General features: G+C 45.4%; 1 protein-coding gene across 1 annotated transcript in view; it reads right to left on the reverse strand.

The window, feature by feature from the left end:
• TNMD (tenomodulin) overlaps positions 1-26,675 on the reverse strand; it is a 245,888-nt gene that overhangs the window by 62,363 nt on the left and 156,850 nt on the right. The window contains exons 5-6 of the mRNA XM_089656222.1: positions 12,272-12,425; positions 7,109-7,251 (exon numbers count right to left, since the gene is read on the reverse strand). Coding sequence (XP_089512348.1) covers positions 7,109-7,251; positions 12,272-12,425 — 297 coding nt within the window. The remainder of the gene's footprint in view (positions 1-7,108; positions 7,252-12,271; positions 12,426-26,675) is intronic.

A 26,675-nucleotide genomic window follows, 5' to 3' on the forward strand; every position in this document is an offset into this window, starting at 1 on the left:
CACTCTGTGATTATCTCACGCCTGGACTACTGCAACTCCCTCCTCACCGGCCTACCCCAGTGCAGGCTCTCCCCGCTTCAGACCATCCTGAACTCAGCGGCCAGACTCATCCACCTCACCAACAGCTCCACCTCTGCCACCCCCCTCTGCCTCTCCCTCCACTGGCTCCCCATTGCCCAACGCATCAAATTTAAACTTCTAACCCTGACCTACAAAGCCATTCACAACACTGCCCCTGACTACCTCACCAACCTGATCCCCAAGTACCGCCCTACCCGTACCCTTCGCTCCTCACAGGACCTCCTTCTATCCTGCTCCCTGGTCTCCTCCTCCCACGCACGACTGCAAGACTTCTCCAGGTCCTCCCCCATCCTCTGGAACTCACTGCCCCAATCCATCAGACTGTCGCCTTCCCTCCTCACATTCAGGCCCTCCCTCAAAACCCACCTCTTCAGGGAAGCCTACCCCACCCTCACCTAACGGCCATTCTCCCTCATTCCTCCCACCACTTCATTCCCCTCAGCCACTTCCTACTGTACCACTCTCCCCTCCCTCCTAGATTGTAAGCTCGAAAGAGTAGGGCCCTCTTACCCCTTGTACATTGTTTGTTATTGTTGTACTGTGCCATGTATTGTCCCCCCTATTGTACAGCGCTGAGCAAACCCTTTGGCGCTATATAAACTCGATGTAATAATAATAATAATCCTGTCAAAAAATAAGTCAGCATCTACAAAAACTGTAGCTGCTGACTTTTAAAAAACAGCCACTTACCTGTCCCTCGGTCCTGTGGTGTGTCCCCCGCAGCCCGTTTCACCGGCCGTCCTGGATTCCAGGAAGCCAGCATCTTCAGTGTGGGCATCCGGCTCTGATAGCTTGCGGCTTCACAGCCGGGTACCCACTGCGCATGCGTGAGTAGGGCTGCGCTTCATGAATGGTCCTGTAATCTTCTGAGACCTGTCAAATGTCCCAGAAGACTACAAGGAGGGAAGGAGGGAGGACACCTTCTGTTTCCGATCGCCTAGGGGATCCGACCAAAATTGGGAGCCAGTACCTGTCAAATTTGGGTACCCGCTGCCCCCCGCCCCCCAAAGGTGCCAATCCCTAATGGGGAGCAGTCCTTAAAGCGGAACTTCCCCTTTTGGGTGGAGCTCCACTTTAAGCTACTCACGGTCTGGTCTTTGACTGATTTACCTTTATGTAACTTGTGTAGCACTACCCCCTTAGGAGGCGCTGAGTTTTAGGGTCCCCCTATAGTCCTGCACAGCCAGGCAACACACATTTTTCTTCCACACTTGCACACTGGAGACAGTAAACAGTCCTTGAGCTTTTTTTTGTAGTTTTATTTGGGGGTATTGAACTTGGATGGGGTTGAGGGGAGTATGGGATGCCCAAGGAACTGTAGAAACTTGAGGACAACTCCTTAGCAACTATGTACAGATGTGGATAAAGAGAATGAAAGTCTCTCTTTTGAAGAGCTCTCCAGCCCTTCTGGTGTACCTCCACAGACCCCAGATGAATCCCCCTCTTTACCCATCTGCCTGAGGGAATCCCTGAGCAAGGGGACCCAGAAACTGCCACTGTAGTAGAAAAGACCCAGATGAGGAGCTAGCTGGGTTGGCTACCTGACTGCCCTCTCCCCTTATCCGGGCCAGGTGGTGTAGGATTACTCACTCTATCCTCTTTTGTAGGCTTTTGGGTTGGTGGCTGCCTTCAGGCCTTACGCTGGGCTTGCTCCTTCCCTGCTCCACAGGTGGTCCTCTCTCAGAGGATGGTTGAGGCTAAAAGATCCTCCTTCCCAACTCCTATCTGCAGGTAGGCTCTTCCCTGGGCCCCTCCCCAGGTTCGACACTTCTTCCACCCGACACTGAGGACTAAGCCCCTCTTCACCTCCACCCACTGCCTTCTAGAAACTTCTCAAGCTCCTGAGGTATCAGGGAACTGACCTGCTGAGCCCTGACCAAAAGTAATCTGGCTGACTCATCCCAGGCTGACTCATACCAGGCTGCTAACCATCTGGCGCAGCTGTGCATGGTAGCCAGTCAGCTTCTACCTTCAGCTTGTTCAATGAAGCTTTGGCAATAAAACCTGGAAGCTGATTGGTTTCCATCAGAGTTTTAGTAAGTAACCCCCTATGTGTTAATGCTTATAGGGAATTTCACCGCCGGTTTAGCATCGCTTTAATTTCCTTTTACTTGCTGGCTAGCATTCATTTTTTTAACACCCAACCAATTGCACCAGAAACTGTTAAGAGACAAGGTTGGGATGACTCATGTAGAATTCGGTGACATCTCTATATATTTCATTTTCTTATTTTCCAACATCTGTCAGAGAAGCGATCAGCAAAGCGCCGTTCAGCTGCAGATATGATAAAAGTGTTAGTTGTCAATGTGTCATATATATAATGAATATTGATGATCCATCTGTTAGAAGCGGCATCTCTTGATGTACTATACCCAGACTCGAGCTGAAGATCTACACGGGACTTTATTATACATTTTTTTTTAATAATATTCTACTTTCCCTTTTTTTAACACCTTGCATTTCATCATGTAAAGAGATAAAGGCTTATCACAGTCAGCGATTTGGCAGTTACTTATCCGAACATTAAAGGCTCTCCTTTTTTTTTTTTTTGTCATCTGTCTTTTAAACGGCTCGGTCTGGCGGCATCAATTCATTACTCACATTTTCATTTTTTTTTTAATCCATTTATGATCTGCGACTGTTCCTCTAATTACACAGGTTTCAAATCAGTCCTGTTAACGTTCGCCTAGATGTTGCGACTCCAAAGGCGTGTCAGATCTTTTCTATAAGACTATTAGGAGCGATCGCATTCATTATTTACATTGATGTGCGTGGAAACGTCTGCTGAGCGCAGCTGTACAGGATTCGTGGGGGTTCTTTATTCCTGAACACAGAATGATACCACAAATATATTACAACATATGTGAGATGTAAATTTTACTCAAAGATTACTGTTTTTACAATAATTGCGGCACAGCGAGGCTAAGTATTGTATTTCAGCTGTTTGAGGCCGCCGTACTCGCAGCACGACAAACGCAGAACTTTTATTATTATAATATTGTCATCCTCATGAAAAAGATGATTGTGTCTGTTCAGTGTGCTTTTATGTACTGAATATTTACACTTCCTTTCCCCTTTCCATTTCCCTTTCCTTCTCTTTCCATCTCTCCTGTCTGATCTCCCTCTTTCCGTCTCTCCTGTCTGATCTCCCTCTTTCCTTTCATTCTTTCTTTCCTTGCCTTTTTCCTCCTTCCATCTTTCTTTTTTCCTTTCCTTCTCCTTTCTCCTTCCTTTTCATTCTTCTACTGTTCCTTCTTCTCTGCTTCTCTTCTTTCCTTCTTTTCCTTCATTCCTCTGGTCCTTCTTTCTTTTTCTTTCTTTCTTTTCCTTCCTCCCTCCCTCCCTTCCTCCAATCTTTCTTTCTTTCTTTTTCTTTCTTTCTTTTCCTCCCTCCCTCCCTCCCTCCCTTCCTCCAATCTTTCTTTCTTTCTTTCTTTCTTTCTTTCTTTCTTTCTTTTCTTTCCTTCCTTCCTCTTTCTCTCTCTATATCTCTTCTGTCCTCTTTCCTTTCTTCCTTTTCTTTTCCTCTCCCTTTATATTCTCTTTTCCCTTTCCTCTCCCTTTCTTTTCCCTTTATATTCTCTTTTCCCTTTCCTCTCCCTTTCTTTTCCCTTTATATTCTCTTTTACTTTCCTCTCCCTTTCTTTTCCCTTTCCTCTCCCTTTCTTTTCCTTTTCCGTTTCTTTTCCCTTTCCTCTCCCTTTCTTTTCCCTTTCCTCTCCCTTTCTTTTCCCTTTCCTCTTCCTTTCTTTTCCCTTTCCTCTCCCTTTCTTTTCCCTTTCCTCTCCCTTTCTTTTCCCTTTCCTCTTCCTTTCTTTTCCCTTTCCTCTCCCTTTCTTTTCCCTTTTTTTTTTCCCTTTTCCCCTCTCTCGCAGCATACTGTAGCAAAGCAGAACTTCTCCTTCCTTTTATTCTTCCCTCCATCACTCCTTCCTTTTTTAATTCCCCTACAATAAAGCCAATTTATTGGGGGACAGTTGGAAAACTGCTCCTTGCATTGATTATCTATCTATCTATCTATCTATCTATCTATCTATCTATCTATCTATCTATCATCATCTTTCCATCTATATTATCTATTTTTTTAGGTTGAACATTTTTTTGATTTCCCGTTTTCAATACAAACAATGTAACACCGTTCAATCCAGCATGTTACCATTTCATTTACATAACTCGTGTTTTCTTGTATTCCATATTGTTTCACATTAACTTGTAGAGCAGCAAATAGGCAAACAATGTAACAATCAGGCAAAATCAGCAACGCACGTCAGTAGCAAAACACAGTCCATGTGTATAATCACTCTGGGGGGTGGGGGGGAAGCATGGACTGTAAACAGCCTGGAACCCAATTAGTCCATCAGGGGAATGGGGGAGAGTTGAGTCATGTGAACCAGAGAGATGCAAATTTGCTATTGAAAGTTGTTACTTTGCCTATGTAGGGTAGTGGGGTCAGTGGATGCAATAACAACCCCCAATACTGGTGTCAGTGGATGCAGTAATAACCCCCAGCACTGGTGTCAGTCGATGCAGTAAAAACCCCAGCACTAGTGTCAGTAGATGCAGGAATAACCCCCAGCCCTGGTATCAGTGATGCAATAATACCCCAGCACTGGGGTCAGTAGATGCAAAACAATGCCCAGCACTGGGGTCAGTGGATGCAACAATAATCCCAAGCACTGGTATCAGTGGGTGCAAAAATACCTCCAGCCCTGGTATCAGTAAGTGCTATAATAACCTCCAGATTTTGTGTCAGTGGACACAATAATAACCCCCAGTATTGGTGTCAGTGAATGCAATACAAACCCCAAGCACTAGAACCAGTGGATGAAGTAATAACCCCCAGCATTGGTGTCAGTAGATACAATAATAGTCCCCAGTACTGGTGTCAGTGAAAGCAGTAATACCCCAAGCATTAGAACCAGTGGATGCAATAATAACCCCCAGGACTGGTGTCATTGGATGCAAACATAATCCCCAGCATTGGTGTTAGTGGATAAAGTAATAATCCCCAGATTGGTGTCAGTAGGCGCAGTAATAATCCCCAGCACTGGAATCAGTGAATGCAATAATAACCCCCAGCATTAGTGTCAGTGGATGCACTAATAACCCTCAGCATGTGTCAATGTGTTTTTTTTTTAAGTTGTAATTTTTTGTCACAATTTTTTGGAAAATGAATAAATTAAATTTAAAAAAAAATCACTTTTTTCAGTTTTGTTTTTACATACTGTCACCGGTGCAATACAGCGTCATAATTTGGCTGGTGTGGTGGTGATCAGGGACACTGACTGGTGGCAGTATGTTTTAGAAAAAGAAAAAATATATATTTTATTCAGTTTTGTAATTTCTTTTAACATACTGTGATCAGAGTAGTTCAGTTCAATAGCGGTGACACAATATTAATCTTTTTTTTTTTTTTTTAAACACTGTGTTTGGTTATAATAATGATTGTCACTGTGATAAGCGATCATTTTAACTATCATCAATGGCTTTCATTCATGACAGCTTGCTTACTATTGAAATGCCCACCGGACACAGCAGTAACAGTATTGTGATGCTGCGGGCCCCAGGGGGCGCACCAGTGCTCATGTGCACTACAATGTATGGGTACATTATGGTGCCTGGGTATATTTATGGTGGCGAGTGGTTAATAACCCCAAGCATGTGGCAGTGGGTACAATAATAACTCACCCAGCACTGGTGTCAATGGAACCAATAATAAACCTCAGCATTGCTGTCAGCAGATGCATTAATAACCCCCAGCATGTGTCAGTGAATGCAATAATAACCTCCATCACTGGTGTCAATAGATGCAGTGATGACCCACAGCATTGCTGTCAGTGGATGCATTAATAACCCCCAGCATGTGTCAGTGAATGCAATAATAACCCCCATCATTGGTGTCAATGGGCACAGCAGTAACCCTCAGCATTGCTGACAGTGGATGCATTAATAATCCCTAGCATGTGTCAGGGAATGCAATAATAACCCCCATATCATTGGTGTCAATGGGCGCAGCAGTAACCCTCAGCATTGCTGTCAGTGGATGCATTAATAACCCCCAGCATGTGTCAGTGAATGCAATAATAACCCCCATCATTGGTGTCAATGGGCGCAGCAGTAACCCTCAGCATTGCTGACAGTGGATGCATTAATAACCCCCAGCATGTGTCAGTGAATGCAATAATAACCCCCATCATTGGTGTCAATGGGCGCAGCAGTAACCCTCAGCATTGCTGTCAGTGGATGCATTAATAACCCCCAGCATGTGTCAGTGAATGCAATAATAACCCCCATCATTGGTGTCAATGGGCGCAGCAGTAACCCTCAGCATTGCTGACAGTGGATGCATTAATAACCCCCAGCATGTGTCAGTGAATGCAATAATAACCCCCATCATTGGTGTCAATGGGCGCAGCAGTAACCCTCAGCATTGCTGACAGTGGATGCATTAATAATCCCCAGAATGTGTCAGTGAATGCAATAATAACCTCCATCATTGGTGTCAATGGGCGCAGCAGTAACCCTCAGCATTGCTGACAGTGGATGCATTAATAATCCCTAGCATGTGTCAGTAAATGCAATAATAACCCCCATCATTGGTGTCAATGGGCACAGTAATAATCCTCAGCATTGCTGACAGTGGATGCATTAATAACCCCTAGCATGTGTCAGGGAATGCAATAGTAACCCCCATATCATTGGTGTCAATGGGTGCAGTAATAGCCCCCAGCATTGCTCACAGTGGATACATTAATAACCCCCAGCATGTGTCAGGGAATGCAGTAATAACCCAATCACTGGCATCAATAGAATCAGTAATAGCCCCACGCATTGATGACAACGGGTGTAGTAATAGCCTCTGTCTTTAAACTGGCCAATTTTAGAAAGCCATGGTCCGCATGTGGCCTGTAGGTCGCATGTTGGGCACCTGTAACCTCATAATTTTGTCCTTTGTCCGACATGCTGAGCCCTCTTGCTACATTGGCACCATCCTTCTACATAGAGAATGGATGGAAATAAGACTTACGTAATCATTGACAGGCTGGTCCTCCTCAGTCAGTGATCTGACTTGACGCTTATTGTTCTGTTTATCTTCCCTCTGATCTGGTCTGTCTGGATGTAAGATAGATCCATCATCTTCTTCATCTTCAAAGTCTTGAAATTTGGGAGCTAAAAAAGAGAAGTATTTTGAATCTTTTATTGGTTTCTCCTCTTCGATTATTCATTTCAATTTAGCAAGCAAGATCTTTTTAATAAAACAACTGAGAGACTCGGGAATGGGAATTCTTAAACTTAAAAGTGCGGAAATAAGTCTTAAAAATGATTCATTTACTTGAAGCTACAGCCAGTAAAATGGTCAGGTGATCAGCCAGAGAGAAGAAAGTTTGGGAACCTTGCTGCAGTTACAGGAGGAGGGGTCCTGCCCTAAGCTGGAGTGTCATCAATTACACTGAGTGTGTTGTGCAGCTAGGCTGTAATGAACTTTGTTTACATTATTATTATTATACAGTATTTATAAAGCGCCAATAGTTTGCTCAGCGCTGTACATTACAAAGGGGGACAGAACATGTGACAGAACAATACCAATACAATGCAAAACATGAGGGGATTGAGGGCCCTGCTCTTTCGAGCTTACAATCTAGGAGGGAGGGGTGGTGGCACAGGAGGAGATAGCTGTGGGGGATGGAGTGGTAGGAAGAGTGGAGGAGGTCGGCAAGTTAGCAGGGGGTGGGGTAGGCTTCCCTGAAGAGATGGGTTTTCAGGGTGTGCCTAAAGGAGAGGAGAGTAGGTGATAATCTGATGGGTTGGGGCAGGGAGTTCCAGAGGATGGGTGACACCCTGGAGAAGTCCTGGAGGCGAGCATGGGAGGAGGAGACCAGGGAACTAGAGAGAAGGAGGTCTTGTGAGGAGCGGAGTGTGCGTGCTGGGCGATACTTTGATATTAGGTCAGTGATGTAGTTCAGGGCAGTATGGTGGACAGCTTTGTACGTCAGCGTTAGGATTTTGAATTTGATCCATTGCTCAATTGGAAGCCAGTGGAGGGATTGGCAGAGGGGGGTGGCAGAAACGGAGCGGTTAGAAAGGTGAATGAGTCTGGCAGCCGTATTCAGGATGGACTGAAGCGGGGATAGCCAGCGGCGAGGCAGGCCAGTGAGGAGGGAGTTGCAGTAGTCGAGTCGTGATATGATGAGGGAGTGGATGAGTTGTTTAGTGGTTTCTGGGGTTCAGGAACGTGCAGATTTTGGCGATGTTGCGGAGGTGGAGTCTGCACGAGTTTGTTAAAGATTGGACTTGGGGCTGGAAGGATAGGTTGGAGTCCAGAATGACACCAAGTACTCTGGCCTGCGGGGCGGGTTTGATGGTGGCGTTGTTGGATGTGATGGAGAAGTCAATGGGGGGTGGTGTCCAGGCTGGGGGGAAGACAAGAAACTCGGTTTTGGAGAGGTTCAGTTTAAGGAAGTGGAGAGACATCCAGTCTGTTATGTCGCTCAGTAGGTGTGTGATTCGGGCGGAGATCGAGGGGGTGAGGTGGGGGGTTGAGAGATAGATTTGTGTGTCGTCAGCATAGAGGTGGTAGTTGAAGCCGTCAGAGTGTATGAGTTGGCCAAGGGAGGAGGTGTAGATGGAGAAGAGAAGGGGCCCTACTTGTTCTCCTAAGTTCAATGTGTTGATTGCTTCAATCTGGTACTGTTTATGAGGTTCCAATAGTTAGCATGAGAGGAAAATGTTTGGATTATGAATATTTACCTAACCCAACCAATCTCCAAAGTCTTTTTCAAAGATAAGGTTTGGGGAGATGATAAATACTTGGGGCACCTTTCCAGAGGGTTCTTCTGCTCCTGCGCTCCAGCCCATAGAGGATGTCTACATAGCCTGTTCTCTCTCTTGAGCCTTGGCTTAGGCTAGAGCATCCTTATTCAACCATTTTACCCCAAAGAAAACCTTGTAATAAGCTTCAGGTCTCAACGAACCCCTGCTAACGTTAGCCCATTGGTGGTCAGTATAAATACAGCTGTTCTGTGAAGCCCTGAGTATGGAGAAAGAGTATGGCAAAACTGCAAACCTACCAAGGGAAGCAGCCAATAGGCCCATGGTAACTATGGAGGAGCTGCAGAGATCCACAGCTCAGATGGAAGAATCTGTCCACAGGACAACTATTATTGCACTCCACAAATCTGGCCTTTATGGAAGAGTGGCAAGAAGAAAGCCATTATTGAAAGAAAGCCATAAGAAGTCCCATTTGCAGTTTGCGGGAAGCCATGTGGAGCACACAGCAAACATATGGAAGAAAGTGCTCTGGTCAGGTGATACCAAAAGGGAACTTTTTGGCCTAAAAGCAAATTGGTATGTGTGGCAAAAAACTAACCCTGCACATCACCCTTAACACATCATCCCCACTGTGAAACATGTTGGTGGCAGCATCTAGTTGGGGGGATGCTTTTCTTCAGCAGGGACAAGGAAGCTGGTCTAAGTTGATGGGAAGATGGATGGAGCCAAATACAGTGCAATCTTAGAAGAAAACCTGTTAGAGTCTGCAAAATACTTGAGACTGTGGCGGAGGTTCACCTTCCAGCAGGACAACGACCTGAAACATCCAGGCAGAGCTACAATGGAATGGTTTAGATCAAAGCATCTTCATGTGTTAGAATGGCCCAGTCACAGTCCAGACCTGAATCCAGTTGAGAATCTGTGGCAAGACTTGAAAATTGCTGTTCCCAGACGCTCTCCATCCAATCTGACAGAGCTTGAGAGCTTCTGCAAAGAAGAATGGGCAGAAATGTCCCTCTCTAGATGTGCAAAGAGACATCCCCAAAAAGACTTGCAGCTGGAATTGCAATGAAAGGGGGTCCTACAAAGTACTGACTCTGGAGGGCTGAATACAAATGCACCCCACACTTTTCACAGATTTATTGGTCACAAATGTTGAAAGCCATTTATCATTTTCCTTCCACTTCACAATTATGTGCCACTTTGTGTTGGTCTATCACATCAAATCCCAATAAAATACATTGACGGTTTTGGTTGTAACATGACAAAATGTAAATAGTTTCAAGGGGTATGAATTTCAAGGCACTATATATATATATATATATTCTAGGAGTGACCTTGGGAAGTCATTTCTTCCCTGGGCCACCTGCGAGGGGAGGGATAAGCTTGGTTGCCTGAGAGGGCAGCCATACAGCCATACAGCTAGGCAAGGCCTGAGTTTCAGGTCCAGCCTGGTGATGGACAACATCCAAATGTGTTGAGGGACTGGAGAAGCTAAGATGTGAAGCTGGGACCGCACTGGAGTATGGTGTCTTCCCCCCAGGGTTTTGGCAGCTGGTATAATAAATGCCTTACAGTAAGGAGCTACAGTCACAGAATGCCAAATTGGCTTCAAGATTCGATTCCTGTGAAGACTGTAAAGTTTTGAAAGAATGGGAGTGCCAACCCAGCTTGCATAGCCCTTTAAAAGATTTTATTTTGTAACAGCCAACATGTTTCGGGGGCTAAGCACTCCCTCTTCATCATTTGTCGCCTTAATAAAAACAAATTTTTTTTTTATACGTCTCATTTGAGCAATGGTATGTGCCATTTTAGCTCAAAAAAGTGTATATATATATATATATATATATATATATATATTTGACGAATTCTTGTATTTTCCTGATCATCTAGCCTTTAGCCCTGATGGAGGGTGCAGCGGAACCGTTCCGCCTGGGCTTCCTCGTGCGGAGCGATGCGTCTCAGCCAACGGTCCCCTTTTCCGTCAAGTCTTCCAGTGCTCTGCCAAGGCAGGAATTAGAGCTCAAAACTCCCTTCCCTGCTCTCCCAAACCACGATTCGGAACTTCGTGTAGGGTGAAAATGAATGACTCTTTATTAAACACAGTTCAGTATATACAGCTTCAACCCCACCAGACAGCCTGGCACCAGGTTTTCCCCACCCACAACAAACCCTACAACCAACAATACAGTAGGAACTCTATAGAAGTGAAATACTACAAGTTCAAATTACCCTAAACAAACAGTGTACAATGTCTGTGAAACATAAACAGCTTTACAAAGGGGAGAAAACTGGAACAGAAAGGGAAAAATATCACAAAGGGACAGTTCATCACAAGGCTCCCCCATTGTGTAACACCCGCCAGACCCGGAGAGACCTTCAAATGGGTCTGCTTGGGGCTGGTTGGTTCAGAGGGTTACTTCTCCAACTTGGCTTGCTGGGACAACCTATCCTCGTTGGCGTTTTGCTTCCCCAGTCGGTACTCGATTGTAAAGTTATAGGGTTGGAGGGCCAAGAAGGGGTCTACTGAGCCCCTGAAACACGATGGCTGTTGCAAAATAAAATCTTTTAAAGGACAATACAAGCAGGTATGGTACTGCTATGTTTTCAAAATTTTAGTAAACTCATCTGGGAGTCCAGTTAGACCCCAAAATTGCTGATGAGCAGCCCCTAGGACTGCAAACCACCCAATACATTATACCACATCTCCATAAGGTTCAGCGCTCCTACACACAAAGATTGTTTATAAAGACTGTAAGTGCTTTTGTCCCCTTTTCGAGAGTCTGCTAGTGCAGGGGTGTCCTGTTCCTTTGTCCCCCCAGAGTTTTGAGCGAGAGCCAATAAACTCCTTTTCTTGTTACCGGCGCCTATCTGTACTCATTTTCCACTATGGCCTGAGGCTACACCCTGATGCTAACCCTCCCTGTCTCTGGGGTACTCCACCTGCCTCCAGGGGCAGGAGAAATGCTACATTAAAAAAAAAAATAACAAAAATATTATACTTACCCGCTCTGTGTAATGGTTTTGCATACAGCAGCCCTGATCATTCTCGGGTCTCCGCCGGCACTTCTAGCTCCAAGCTGTTTGCTATGGGGGCATTCATGTGGGCTCACTTCCGAGCTACGCTCTGTGTGTGACAAACATGGCATGGCTCAGTCCCTCCCTGCCCCCACTCCTTCCCAATTGGCTGTGACTGACAACAGTGGGAGCCAATAGCTCCAGCTGCTGACTCTGAGCCTATGAGAAAGGAGAGAGCTGCTGCTCTGGTGCACAATGCTGGATCAAGATTGGGCTCAGGTAAGTATAAGAAGGGAATGTGGGGGGGGGGGGGATGCAAACAATGGATCAGACATCCCCTGATTTTCACCAACATTTTTGAGAAATAAAATCTTTTAATGTTGCTCAGCCCTTCCCATCATACCTGTTCCTGAGGAAGGATAAATCCAGTGCATGGATGCGTTGTTACATATTTCAGAGATTCTGGAATTCCTCATGAATTCTCGGTCTTGTATTGGCTCTTGAGCAGGAACCCAGAACACGGACTGTTCATAGATGGTTGTAGTGATTTCACCTTCCTGCAATAAAATGCACCATGTTTATAAACACTTGTCAAATGGGAGCTAGGGAGATACAAAGTAGCATTGTTTATAAACATCAATCACATGGGAGAGAGAGATAGATAGATACAAAGTAACATTGTTTATAAACACTGAACAGATGGAAGATAGAAAGATACAAAGTAGCATTGTTTATAAACAATGAACAGCTGAAAGATAGAAAGATACAAAGGAGCATTGTTTATAAACAATGAACAGATGAAAGATAGAGAGATACAAAGTAGCATTGTTTATAAACACCAATCAAATGAGAGAGAGAGAAATACAAAGTAACATTGTTTATAAACACTGAACAGATGAAGATAGAGAGATACAAAGTAGCATTGTTTATAAACATCAATCAGATGGGAGAGAGAGAAATACAAAGTAACATTGTTTATAAACATCAATCAGATGGGAGAGAGAGAAATACAAAGTAACATTGTTTATAAACACTGAACAGATGGAAGATAGAGAGATACAAAGAAGCATTGTTTATAAACTGGTCAGATGGGAGATAGAGAGATGCAAAGTAGCATTGTTTATGAACACTGATCAGATGAGAGGGAGAGAGAGAGAGAGAGTAACATTGTTTATAAACACTGAACAGATGGAAGATAGAGTCACACAAAGCAGCATTGTTTATAAACTGGTCAGATGGGGATACAGATATGCAAATTAGCATTGTTTATAAACACTGATCAGAGAGAGAGAGAGAGAGAACGCATGAGAAACTTCACATTTTCGTTTTTCCCCAGAAAAGTAATAGAGGGGAAATTCTTCAATGGGGGACACTGGTGACCTGGGGGCCCCCGAGGAATTCCCTTAACGTGCAAGGATTTTCTCACTTTGTGTTTTGGCTATGGGACAGGGAGTGAAGAGAATTCTCCCCAGTGGGACACAGATGGCAAAAAATAAACTGAGACGGCTTGTAACGCCGGTCAGAAGTGACTCATGCTGATAGCAGAGGAAGGAGGCAGCAGACAGAAATGACACTTAATGCTCTGGATTGAGACGCTGTCAATCACAGGTTATGTGCTGGAGCTCCACCCTGCCACCTTTTTCTTTTGGTGTCAGGAACGCAAGTCAGAAGTGACTCATGCTGATAGCAGAGGAAGGAGGCAGCATACAGAAATGACACTTAGTGCTCTAGATTGAAACAAGCACACACTATAGAAGGATGTGCTTTGTTCATATTTTATGTTTGAAGTTCACAATCTGTTGAAGTGGTCACCTATCACATCTCTATCTTGACTGTGAATTCAACATGTATATTTTCTGCCAAAGAGGAAGCAAGTCTTCTAGACTATTAATAAATGTTTCTCATTTTGTACTTTGTGTATGTAGAGAGCCCCTAGGGAGCCGCTAGTGATGTTTTTCCCCCAAGTTAGTACACACACAGCCAGGCCCAGAACATTTTCCTCACTCTTTTCTGGCTCAAAGGAACATTCTAGGGGTGTTTTTTAGGGTTTTACTGGAACAATGAACTTGGGTGGGGTAAAGAGAGCATGGGATACCCCATAACCAAAGAACTGAACACTTTGAGGACTCTTCTTTAGCTTTCGGAACTGCACAAAAATGTTCCATAGAATCTTTAAGGCTGACAGGTAGCTAGGACTTATCTCAAAGGTCCAAAAGCTGCACACCGTAACACTAACTTCCAGCCCAAGGGTCATTTACTCACACGGCCACATAATCGGTTGCCTCTTTTCGATATGGGCACTTTCCAGTGAGGGAGATATGGATTCATACCACCATGGGACAACTGGACACCTTTCCCCCAAATTTCTCTTAGCACTCTCCAGTGATCTTCTCCAGACCCAAAAAAGACTCCAAGACTAGGCTTTTCGAATAGGCCCCCCAGATAAAGCCTCAGCTGAGACCTCGATGTCTTCCAGATAGCACTCCAGTAATCCTGCCTGCGCAGGGGTCTCCTCGAACAAGATTGGACTCAGGAACTCTGCTGCTCCTGTCTCAGGCCCCAGACTATTTATGGTCCCCCCCCCACCACCTACTGGTCCGACCTCCCCAGGAATAGGCTGGAGTCCCATAAATATTCAGGTTCCCTCTCCCACTATAATTCTAGAATCCTCTAGAATACAGGGGGAAGCAATGGGAACAGCAGCCCGTGAGACACTGAATATAACTGGATACTAACATTTATACGTAAAGTTGAACCAGGGAATATCCGATTGCCTCTCGGGGGATCAGGAAGGAAATTTTTCTCAGCAGTAGCAAATTGGATCGTGCTTTGCTGGGGTTTTTTGCCTTCCTCTGGATCAAGTGTGGGTGTAGGATTATAACTTTTTTTTTCTATGGTTGAACTGGATAGACTTTTGTCTTTTTTCAGCCAGACTAACTATGTAACTATGTAACTGAGCAGGCTTGAATAATCAATTACTGCTCCACTGACTACGAGATGCCTACTAAATTTGTCTAACAACCTACCTTACTCTAGGAGGGTGCCAAATGTTTAAAAAAATGGTGTTTTAACCACCTCCCGTCCGGCCATTGTATAAAAACGGCCTCCCTGCACCCTGCTTGTGTGCGCTCCCTGGGAGCACGCAGCACCGCGATACGGTGCCCGCTGTGTCCTCCGGACACAGTGGAACACCAATTGTTGGATGGGACCTCTGTACGAGGTCCCGATCATGTGATCATCGATTGGCCAATCAGTAATCACATGCAGAGTAGTAAGCAAGATGTCACTTCTGACATCATTGCTTACTACATGTGAAATCTGTGAATGATCACAGAGATCACATGGTACAGGGCTATTCACAACAGCCTTGTACCATGTGACGAGCTGTGACCAATCACAGCTCACTCAGTAGTTCTCAATGGCTGCAAGGATGCAGCCAGAGAGAAGGAGAAATGATTGCTTTTACAGCCTTTATGGGTTTAAAAGCAATCAGTGTACAAAAAAAAAAAAAATCTTTCTCACCCCCCCCACAAGTAGTACAGTGTCACCATGGTGACACTGTACTGCTAGGATGACAGTATGTAAAAAAAAAAAATAATAAATAAAAAATAATATAAAAAAGTAAAAGAAAGTTGAAAAATTATAATTTTTGGTTATAAACTAATTTGGGATATTTTGTTTACTAAAAATATAATGGAATACATTTTGGCCAAGATTTATGATTATTTATTTGCAGAATTCTATAAGAAAAACACTTTTTTTTCAAAATTTTTGCACTTTTTAATTTACATAGCAAATAAAATAAAAATCCCAGTGGTGAATAAATACCACCAAAATAAAGCTTTATCTGTCTCAAAAAAATGCTAAAAAATTCATATGGGTACAGTGTTGCATGACCGTGCAGTTGTCATTCAAAGTGTGATAGCGCTGAAAGCTGAAAATTGGCCTGGACAGGAAGGGGGGGAAAGTGTCCGGACTGGAAGGGGGGAAAAAGTGTCCGGATTGGAAGGGGGGGAAGGTGTCCGGACTGGAAGGGGGTGAAAGTGTCCGGACAGGAAGGGGGGGGGGAAGTGTCCGGACTGGAAGGGGGGGAAAGTGTCCGGACTGAAAAGGGGGTGAAAGTGTCCGGACTGGAAGGGGGGTAGAGTGTCCGGACTGGAAGGGGGGGAAAGTGTCCGGAATGGAAGGGGGTGAAAGTGTCCAGACTGAAAGGGGGTGAAAGTGTCCAGACTGGAAGGGGGGGAAAGTGTCCGGACTGGAAGAGGGGAAAGTGTCCGGACTGGAAGAGGGGTAAGTGTCCGGACTGGAAGGGGGGAAAGTGTCCGGACTGGAAGGGGGGTAGAGTGTCCGGACTGGAAGGGGGGGAAAGTGTCCGGAATGGAAGGGGGTGAAAGTGTCCAGACTGAAAGGGGGTGAAAGTGTCCAGACTGGAAGGGGGGGAAAGTGTCCGGACTGGAAGAGGGGAAAGTGTCCGGACTGGAAGAGGGGTAAGTGTCCGGACTGGAAGGGGGGAAAGTGTCTGGACTGGAAGGGGGGAAAGTGTCCGGACTGGAAGGGGGGAAAGTGTCCGGACTGGAAGGGGGGGAAAGTGTCCGGACTGGAGGGGGGGGGAGTGTCCAGACTGGAAGGGAGTAAAAGTGTCCGGACTGGAAGGGGGGAAAAAGTGTCCGGATTGGAAGGGGGGGAAGGTGTCCGGACTGGAAGGGGGTGAAAGTGTCCGGACAGGAAGGGGGGGGGGAAGTGTCCGGACTGGAAGGGGGGGAAAGTGTCCGGACTGAAAAGGGGGTGAAAGTGTCCGGACTGGAAGGGGGGTAGAGTGTCCGGACTGGAAGGGGGGGAAAGTGTCCGGACTGGAAGGGGGTGAAAGTGTCCAGACTGAAAGGGGGTGAAAGTGTCCGGACTGGAAGGGGGTGAAAGTGTCCAGACTGAAAGGGGGTGAAAGTGTCCAGACTGAAAGGGGGTGAAAGTGTCCGGACTGGAAGGGGGGGAAAGTGTCCGGACTGGAGGGGGGGGGGGAAGTGTCCAGACTGGAAGGGGGGGAAAGTGTCCAGACTGGAAGGGGGGGAAAGTGTCCAGACTGGAAGGGGGGGAAAGTGTCCGGACTGGAAGGGGGGGAAAGTGTCCGGACTGGAAGAGGGGAAAGTGTCCGGACTGGAAGGGGGTGAAAGTGTCCGGACTGGAAGGGGGTGAATGTGTCCGGACTGGAAGGGGGTGAAAGTGTCTGGACTGGAAGGGGGTGAAAGTGTCTGGACTGGAAGGGGGGAAAGTGTCCGGACTGGAAGGGGGGGAAAGTGTCCGGACTGGAAGGGGGGGAAAGTGTCCGGACTGGAAGGGGGGGAAAGTGTCCGGACTGGAAGGGGGTGAAAGCGTCCGGACTGGAAGGGGGTGAAAGCGTCCGGACTGGAAGGGGGGGAAAGTGTCCGGACTGGAAAGGGGGGAAAGTGTCCGGACTGGAAGTGGGTGAAAGTGTCCGGACTGGAACTGGTGAAAGTGTCCGGACTGGAAGTGGGTGAAAGTGTCTGGACTGGAAGGGAGGGAAAGTGTCTGGACTGGAAGGGGGTGAAAGTGTCTGGACTGGAAGGGGGTGAAAGTGTCCGGACTGGAAGTGGTTAATAGAACAACAATAAAATACATTCTATCATTGCTACAAGAGCTCTCTAATTGCTCCGTATGCAAAATCCACCAATACTGGGCGTCTCTGCAACACGGCCATTTTTTTTCTCTTTTTTCTCTGGTCACAGTTACCGAGGCATATTTGTTTTCCCTTCCTCTGGACCATAACGGCAGAATATGTCACAATGTTGAAGTTGATGAACACGTGACTTATTTTCTTCAACTTAGTTGACTATGTAAGTGAGAAAACATATTTTTACAATTACTGTATTGAAACCATAGCCATACCATACAGCCGTCAGTCTCCTGTCAAGCACCATCAACTCTTCCATTTTCCATTTTGATTTGCATTATTTTTATTAGACAGATAGGCACTTGGGAATGTTCTTGTCAATCAATAAACAGTAGCATCCCGAGCCATATGTCCAGTATAGAGACTCACTGTCGCTTGTTTCCAAAAGTCTCACTTGAGCACTGCCAAGGAACATGGAACTCTTCCAGGGAACACACGAGTTCTTGGACTCGGTGCCAGTTGGCATGTAATTTCTTACTTACGAATAATTAACACGGGTGACAATCTTCCGAGATAAAGCCATAGGGTGTCATTTTCTATAGGCTTGCCAAGTGAATCGGAACTGTTTTCTCTGATGCGAGCGTTCACATATATACTTTATTGCATGAAGCTGAAGTAGCCCATAACATTTTATAATTGAAGAGTTCTAATAGTTCTGCCCTGCGAAACATTTGCTAATGAAGTATACAAAATGTGCTGATATGTGACCAGATGTCATAGTTCTGACTCGTGGGTGTTGTTGATTTCTAGACAAACTTGTTTTATTTAATTCATTTATTCTTTTTATTCATTCAAGGACATATGAATTTGCAATACTCCTAGAATTTGTTCAAAAGGGAGGTAAAATCAAGTGGTTACGCTATGTTTTCGGGGGATGCAAAGTAACCCCCTGACTTAGTGGGCAAAATGGTGTATTGAGCTCAATTACTAAGCACACAGGGGTTCTCAGTTAACCTTGTGCAGTATAGAAATGCCCGTAGCGAATAGGGAAGAATGGAAATAGCGCAGGGCATACATGACTAGGCCCAGAGTGGTGTAGGGAACGAAAAGGGTTAAATTTAGCTCCAGGGGGTGGGGAATTGATTGGGGAATTATAGGATTGGCAGATGTGGAGTGTAGGAGGGGTCTGTGGCACCTTAGGGTGGGGGGTTCTGTAGAAGGGGCGTCAGTGGAGCTGGACGTGTGCAAGGACCTGAGCTTCCCTCCCGCCCTCCCTGTTTGGTTGGGTATAGGGTCTCGTCCGGGGGCAGGTAAGAAGAGAAAAAAAAAAAAGAACACCAGTTGGAAAGGGTTTTTTTTCTGTTGGTTCGCGGGCGGTTGTTGGTCTTTGGAGGCGGTTCTCATCTTGGAAGGTAAAACAATGGTGTGGGACCCATCGGTGGTATGGGATGCCCGGGGACATTCCCAGTTAACCAAGGTTTAACTGGAAGGTGGTGGTGCTGCACTGCGGACGGTATGGTTGTCTCCGAGCTGGTTGGTTGCGGCTGGAGGCCTAGTGTATAGGGTTGTCCGCAGGTGCATTTTGGATCGTTTGTGGGTGCCTTTGAAGACCAACAACAATTCTTTGGTTTCCGTTAAGGAACGGTTGATGTATGTTAAATGTGAAGTTGTTAATAAAAGGCCATGTTGGCCATTTACTCCAAATGGTGTCATGTTTTTTTTGTAAAGTTTATTTGGTTAAGGGGGTGGGGAGTGGTATGGATAGGTAATGGTGGAAGTAGGAGTGGACAAGCCTATCTATGGTGCAATAGTCATGTGCTGTCCCAAATGTTGCCTAAAACCCGGATCTGATGCTGCTGTGCCGTATGCTGTAGGGTCAAGGACCTCTTCCCTACCATTCTCTCATCACCGGGTGACAAAGGATTTAACTCGACTAATAAATAAAGATGAAGGCAGCACACCAACAGTGTTAAAGTGTTTGAATGAAAAATAAACAAAGCGTATCCTTCTGTAGTGTGTACTTGCCTCAATCTAAAGCACATAATGTGATTTCTTTCTCCTCTCCCATTCTGCTGCTACCTGCATGTATCTCTCCTGACAGTCTATGGCGACGTCAGACAATACCAGCCCCCCTCCAACACACAGAAGGTGATTGACAGTCTCATTTGTGCATGGGTGTGTCCTTTACCTTCACTCAGGTCTCAGATTACACTTGATTGTAAATCTCTAAGATGAACAAAGCATATCCTTCTATGGTGTACACTTGCCTCAGTCTAAAGCACCTAGTGTGATTTCTGTCTGCTCTGTCATTCTTCTGCTACCTGTATGAGTCTTTATGACAGTCTATGCCGGGTGTCGGCAACCCGCGGCTCCGGAGCCGCATGCGGCTCTTTTTCACCTTTCCTGCGGCTCCGGAGCACACTGCCCACCAGGTGACAGGCAATAGGGTCGGCAAGCCGCGGCTCTTTTAATGCAGCTTTTCTATGTGCCGGGCGCCCGCTCCCCTCCCTCCTCCAAACATTGGCTGTCAGGATGTAGGCGGGGCAGCGTGACAAACTCCTCTCCTCTCACAGTCCGCCCTGAAGACCGGAACGGCGCGGGAACACAGCTAGAGGAACGCGCGGAGCAAAGGTAAGTGAATTGACACAGGGGGAATGAATTACTATAGGGGGGATGAATTACTATATGGGGGATGAATTACTATATGGGGGATGAATTACTATGGGGGATGAATTACTATATGGGGGATGTATTACTATAGGGGGGATGAATTACTATGGGGGATGTATTACTATGGGGGATGAATTACTATATGGGGGATGAATTACTATGGGGGATGAATTAATTACTATGGGGGATGAATTAATTACTATATGGGGGATGAATTACTATGGGGGATGAATTACTATATGGGGGATGAATTACTATGGGGGATGAATTACTATAGGAGGGATGAATTACTATAGGGGGGATGAATTACTATAGGGGGGATGAATTACTATATGGGGGATGAATTACTATAGGGGGGATGAATTGCTATATGGGGGATGAATTACTATGGGGGGATGAATTACTATATGGGGGATGAATTACTATATGGGGGATGTATTTTCAGTTTTAAAAATGTTTCTCTCAAAATAAATTTCAATCGTGGTTTTGGCGAGATTTGGCTCAGTTGAAAAAAAAAGTTGCCCACCACTGACCTAAGGCTATGATTGTGATTATGATGATACACTGTGGCCCTGATTAACCCTTTGCTTACTGGGCCCTTAAACCCCCTTCATGACCAGAGCGCTTTTTGCAATATATGCAGTGTCGGATTTGTTTTAAATGTTGCAATGGTTTTGCGGCTCCCAGTCTTTATTTCCCTCTCGGAAACGGGTCCAAGTGGCTCTTTATGTCTGAAAGGTTGCAGACCCCTGGTCTATGCCAACACCAGAATATCTCAGGAGATGGTCTAGCCTCCCTCCAGCATACAGCAGGTGTGTGACAGCCTCAGCTGTGTATGATTCCTTATAAAACTGTGTAGAGGGGTTGTGTCCTTTCCCTTCACTCAGGTCTCAGATTACACTTGGTTGTAAACCAAATGAAAAATGAACAAAGCATATCCTTCTGTAGTGTGCACTTGCCTCAGTCTAAAGCACCTAGTGTGATTTCTGTCTACTCTGTCATTCTTTTGCTACCTGTATGAGTCTTTCTGACAGTCTATGCCAACACCAGAAAATCTCAGGAGATGATCTAACCTCCCTCCAGCACACAGTAGGTGTGTGACAGCCTCAGCTGTGCATGTTTCCTTATAAAACTGTGTAGAGGGGGTATGTCCTTTCCCTTCACTCAGGTCTCAGATTACACTTGGTTGTAAACTAAATGAAAAATGAACAAAGCATATCCTTCTATAGTATACACTTGCCTCAGTCTAAAGCCCCTAGTGTGATTTCTGTCTGCGCTGTCATTTCTATGCTATCTGCATGAGTCACTTCTGACAGTCTATTCTGACACCTTGCATTCCCATGAGATGGTCTAGCAGACAGCAGGTGATTGACAGCCTCATATGTGCATGTTTCCCTATGAGACTGTGTAGAGGGGCGTGGGTGTCCATTCCCTCCACTCAGGTCTCAGATTACACTCATCTTTCCTCCATGATGTTCAATCTGTAGCACCAGTTCCCAGCCTCCTGCCTTCTGAAGCTCAGAAAAGCTTTGCAAATTCTGGACCTTGAACAGATGTGGAGGGGAGAGGGCTAGATAAACAGGTACAACTTGTGTAGGAGGATTCGTTTCATCTCTGTGTATTGCCTGAGGCCAGTCACTTCACTGGGTAAATGGAAGGGTTTACAACCACTTTACTCTGCTAACACCCTAACCACTAACACTAACCCTAGGGGCCGTGTCACAATGACCATTTTCTGGGAGAGATTTGAGCTACAGAATGGCTCTCCCGAGTGTTTTTGTTGCTGGGCAATTGACTGTTTGCAGCACTTGGAGCAAGTTGCAGAATTTCCAACTTCACCCCCGGTTCACATCTATGCGGGTGGTGCCGCTGTGGATCTGCTCGAAAATCCGTGCAGCCGCACCACCCGCACAGAGAATTGCGGACCCGCGGGCGGGTGCCATGAGTTCTAATGGCACGCCGCCCGCACTGGAAAACGCAACCGTACTGGAAACCGAGGTTCCTGTGCGGGCTGCGTTTTCCAAAGAAGTGCAGGGACTTCTTCCCTGCTTGTCATGGGAATGGGAGTCCATTCAAATGAATGGGCTCTCGTGACTGCGCAAAATGAAGCCCGCGCGGCCGCATAGATGTGAACCGGGGGTCAGTAGGTGTTCGTGATATCCAAAGCTGCACAGAATAGCATTGCATCCAGCTAAAGCAGCAATGATGTATCCAGCTACAAATCGCTACAGGATATAAAAATAAAGGTCTGTACAAATGTCGAAAATGTGCTAGTATGACATGGCCCTACCACTAGCCCTACTCCAATAGCACAAATCCAACACTAGTCCTAATGATTAACACTAACCCCCAACACTGAGACCAATGACTAACATTAACCCCCAATACTGAGACTAATGACTAACACTAACCCTCAACACCGAGACCAATGACTAACACTGACCCACAACACTGAGACCAATGACTAACACTAACCCCCAACACTGAGACCAATGACTAACACTAACACCCAACACTGAGACCAATGGCTAACACTAACCACCAACACGGAGACCAATGACTAACACTAACCCTCAACACTGAGACTAATGACTAGCACTAGGCCCCAATACTGAGACCAATGGCTAACACTAACCACCAACACGGAGACCAATGACTAACACTAACCCTCAACACTGAGACACTTGACTAACACTAACCCCCAACACTGAGATCAATGACTAACACTAACCCCCAACACTGAGCCCGATGACTAACACTAACCCCCAACACTGAGCCCAATGACTAACACTAACCCCCAACATGGAGACCAATGACTAACACTAACCCCCAACAGTGAGACACTTGATTAACACTAACACCCAACACTAAGACCAATTACTAATACTAACCCTCAACACTGAGGCCAATGACTAACATTAACCCCCAATAGTGAGGCCAATGACTAACACTAACCCCCAACACTGAGACCAATGACTAACACTAACCCCCAATATTGAGACCAATGACTAACACTAACCCCCAACACTGAGACCAATGACTAACACTAACTCCCAACACTGAGACCAATGACTAACCCTAACCCCCAACACTGAGACCAATGACTAACACTAACCCCCAACACTGATCCCAATGACTAACCCTAACACTAAACATACTCCAATAACACTAACTTTAATTTCCAACACTAATCGATTAACATCGACCCTAAATACTAACCCCCAGGACTCCAGGTCAGCCATAAATAAATGTGCATATTGGGTGCCATTTTTCTTCCCATAGCAGTACCCAGACATTGAAGATAGATGTCATTATTGAAAGCCAAATGTGTAAGAATGAATTCAATAAGCTGTGTAACATCCTCAGCAGTGTATTTGTGGACTGGTGAGGATGATAACATAGCCCTGAAAACCCGAGGAGAAAATCTACTCCACTACAAAGAGAAAAAACCCCCCCAAACAACCATCCATGTACCTCTAGTAACTACATACAACCCAGCACTAGAAGGAACAAGACAAATGTTTTGCTGGGTTTTTTGCCTTCCTCTGGATCAATGGCAGGTATAGGATTATAACTTTTATTTTTTATTTTTTTTAACTGGATGGACTTTTGCCTTTTTTTTAGTAGGACTAACTGTGTAACTATGTAAAAATAATTCAAGATTTACAACCCATCATAACAGAGAATGAAATCTTTCAGGAACCCCCAATACTGGCATTCAGAAAACCACCCAACCTCAGACAAACTAATCAGTAGGAAACTTCATTCTGATTCTGAAGTCACAAATAATGGAAGCAAACCCTGCAACAAAAAAATGCTGCAAACTGTGCAATCAAATTGATCCATCAAAGAGTGTCACACACTCAAAAGGCACCTTCAATATCATCGGATCGTACAATTGCACCTCCAGTAATGTTGTGTACCTTACAGTGCTCTGAAAAAGTATTCATACCACTAGAAATGTTACAAAAAAAAATGTCAATATATTTTATTGGGATTGGATGTGATAGGCCAACACAAAATGGCACATCATTGTGAAGTGGAAGGAAAATGAGAAATGGTTTTCAACATTTTTACAAATAAATATGTGAAAAGTGTGGCGGCATTTGCATTACTCTGATACCCCTAACTAAAATCTAGTGGAACCAATTGCCTTCAGAAGTCACATAATTAGTAAATAGAGTCCACCTGTGTGTCATGTGATCTCAGTATAAATATAGCTGTTCTGTGAAGCCCTCAGAGGTTTGTTAGAGAACATTAGTGAACAAACAGCATCATGAAGGCCAAGTAACACAAGACAGGTCAGGAATAAAGTTGTGGAGAAGTTTAAAGCAGGGTGAAGTTATATAAAATATGCCAAGCTTCGAACATCTCACGGAGCACTGTTCAATCCATAACCCGAAAATGGAAAGAGTACGGCACAACTGCAAACGTACCAAGACATGGCCATTCACCTAAACTGACAGGTCGGGCAAGGAGTGCATTCATCAGAGAAGCAGCCAAGATGCCCATGGGAACTTTGAAGGAGCTGCAGAGATCCACAGCTCAGGTGGGGGAATCTGTTCACAGGACAACTATTAGTCGTGTACGCCACAAATCTGGCCTTTATGGAAGAGTGGCAAGAAGAAAGCCATTGGAAGAAAGTCCTGTTTTCAGTTTGTGAGAAGACACGTGGAGGTCACAGCAAACATGTGGAAGAACGAGACCAAAATGTAAAGCAAAATGCTATGTGTGGCGGAAAACTAACACTGTACATCACCCTGAATACACCATCCCCACTGTGAATCATGGTGGTGGAAGCATCATGTGGTGGGGATGCTTTTCTTCAGCAGGGACAGGGAAACTGGACAGAGTTGATGGGAAGATGGATGGAGACAAATACAGGGCAATCTTAGAAGAAAACCTGTTAGAGTCTGCAAAAGACTTGAGACCGGGGCGAAGGTTCCCCTTCTAGCAGGACAAAGACCCGAAACATCCAGCCAGATCTACAATGGAATGGTTTAGATCAAAGCATCTTCATCTGTTAAAATGGCCCAGTCACAGTCCAGACCCAAACCCAATGGAGAATCTGTGGCAAGACTTGAAAATTGCTGTTCCCAGACGCTCTCCATCCAATCTGACAGAGCTTGAGCCATTCTGCAAAGAAGAATGGGCAGAAATATTCCTCTCTAGGTGTGCAAAGCTGGGAGAGACATCCCCAAAAAGACTTGCAGCTGGAATTGCAGCCAAAGGGGGTCCTACACAGTATTGACTCCAGTATTGAATACAAATGCCGCCACACTTTTCACAGATTTATTGGTCACAAATAGGAAAGCAGATGCCCCTGGTACCTTTTTCATAGGCTTTTTTGAGTTTGGGCAAGGACACAGGGGCCCCATGATCCCCTATTGCCCGGGGGCCCCATGAGTTGTCAGTCCGCCCCTGGTGAACACAAAACCAAAGGACCCCAGGTGATCCATCCGGACCAGAGGAGGGAAGCCTATGACCAGACCCTATTGCAGTATACCCGTTAAAGGGGCCCTCTGATTGACATCTCTAACATCCATATCCATAAAGGAGGGGATCTCGTACCAGGCTGTACCTTAAAGGGGACCTCCGTTTCTGGCTTATTTGATCAATGCGCATTAAGATTGCGCTTCCAGTGAGTGGGCAATCTTTCCATTTGTCGCATGTCACCGGAGTACTACTAGTCCACACCGGGATATAGAAGTTTTTCATCTGTTAATAACCTTTGGGGACTGTCACTGTCACCATATATACATACTACCACCTTTGGCACTTTAGCTATATATTTAATTGCACTTTATCTGGACGATCGTATCACTTATACCAGAGTTTGTTTGTACTGACGGAAATACCTCATGTCATGTTGTTCTTATAGCTTTTATTACTATTATTTGGATTCTTACTGTTTTAGCGCTGCACTTTTTTATTTACATTGTACATTGAGAAGGTTTGTGGTTCCTTTTTGGTGCTCTAGCTGCTACTGTAAGCGCTCGCTAAATTCTTATTGTTCTTATTGGTAAAAATGTGCGCACAAAAAAAAAACAAAAAAAAAAAGCTCCACCAATTATATGTTTGTTCCTAACCCCAGACACTACTAAACTCTCCCCGCTTCAGTCTATCTTGAACTCAGTGGCTAGACTCATCCACCTCACTAACCGCTCCGTATCCGCCACCCCCCTCTGCCAATCCCTTCACTGGCTTCCGATTGCCCAACGCATTAAATTCAAACTACTAACATTGGTATACAAAGCCATTCATAACGCTGCCCCAAACTACCTCACCGACCTGATACCCAAATACCACTCTACCCGTACTCTTCGCTCCTCACAAGACCTCCTACTCTCTAGCTCCCTGGTCTCCTCCTCCGCCCACGCCTGACTGCAGGATTTCTCCAGGTCTTCCCCCATCCTCTGGAACTCGCTACCCCAATCCATCAGACTGTCAACTACCCTCCTCACCTTTAGGCGCACCCTGAAAACCCATCTCTGCAGGGAAGCCTACCCCA

This window comes from Staurois parvus, unplaced genomic scaffold (assembly GCF_062004578.1).
Source record: "Staurois parvus isolate SC_StPar_1 unplaced genomic scaffold, SC_StPar_1.0 ptg000896l, whole genome shotgun sequence".
Lineage (NCBI taxonomy): Eukaryota > Metazoa > Chordata > Amphibia > Anura > Ranidae > Staurois > Staurois parvus.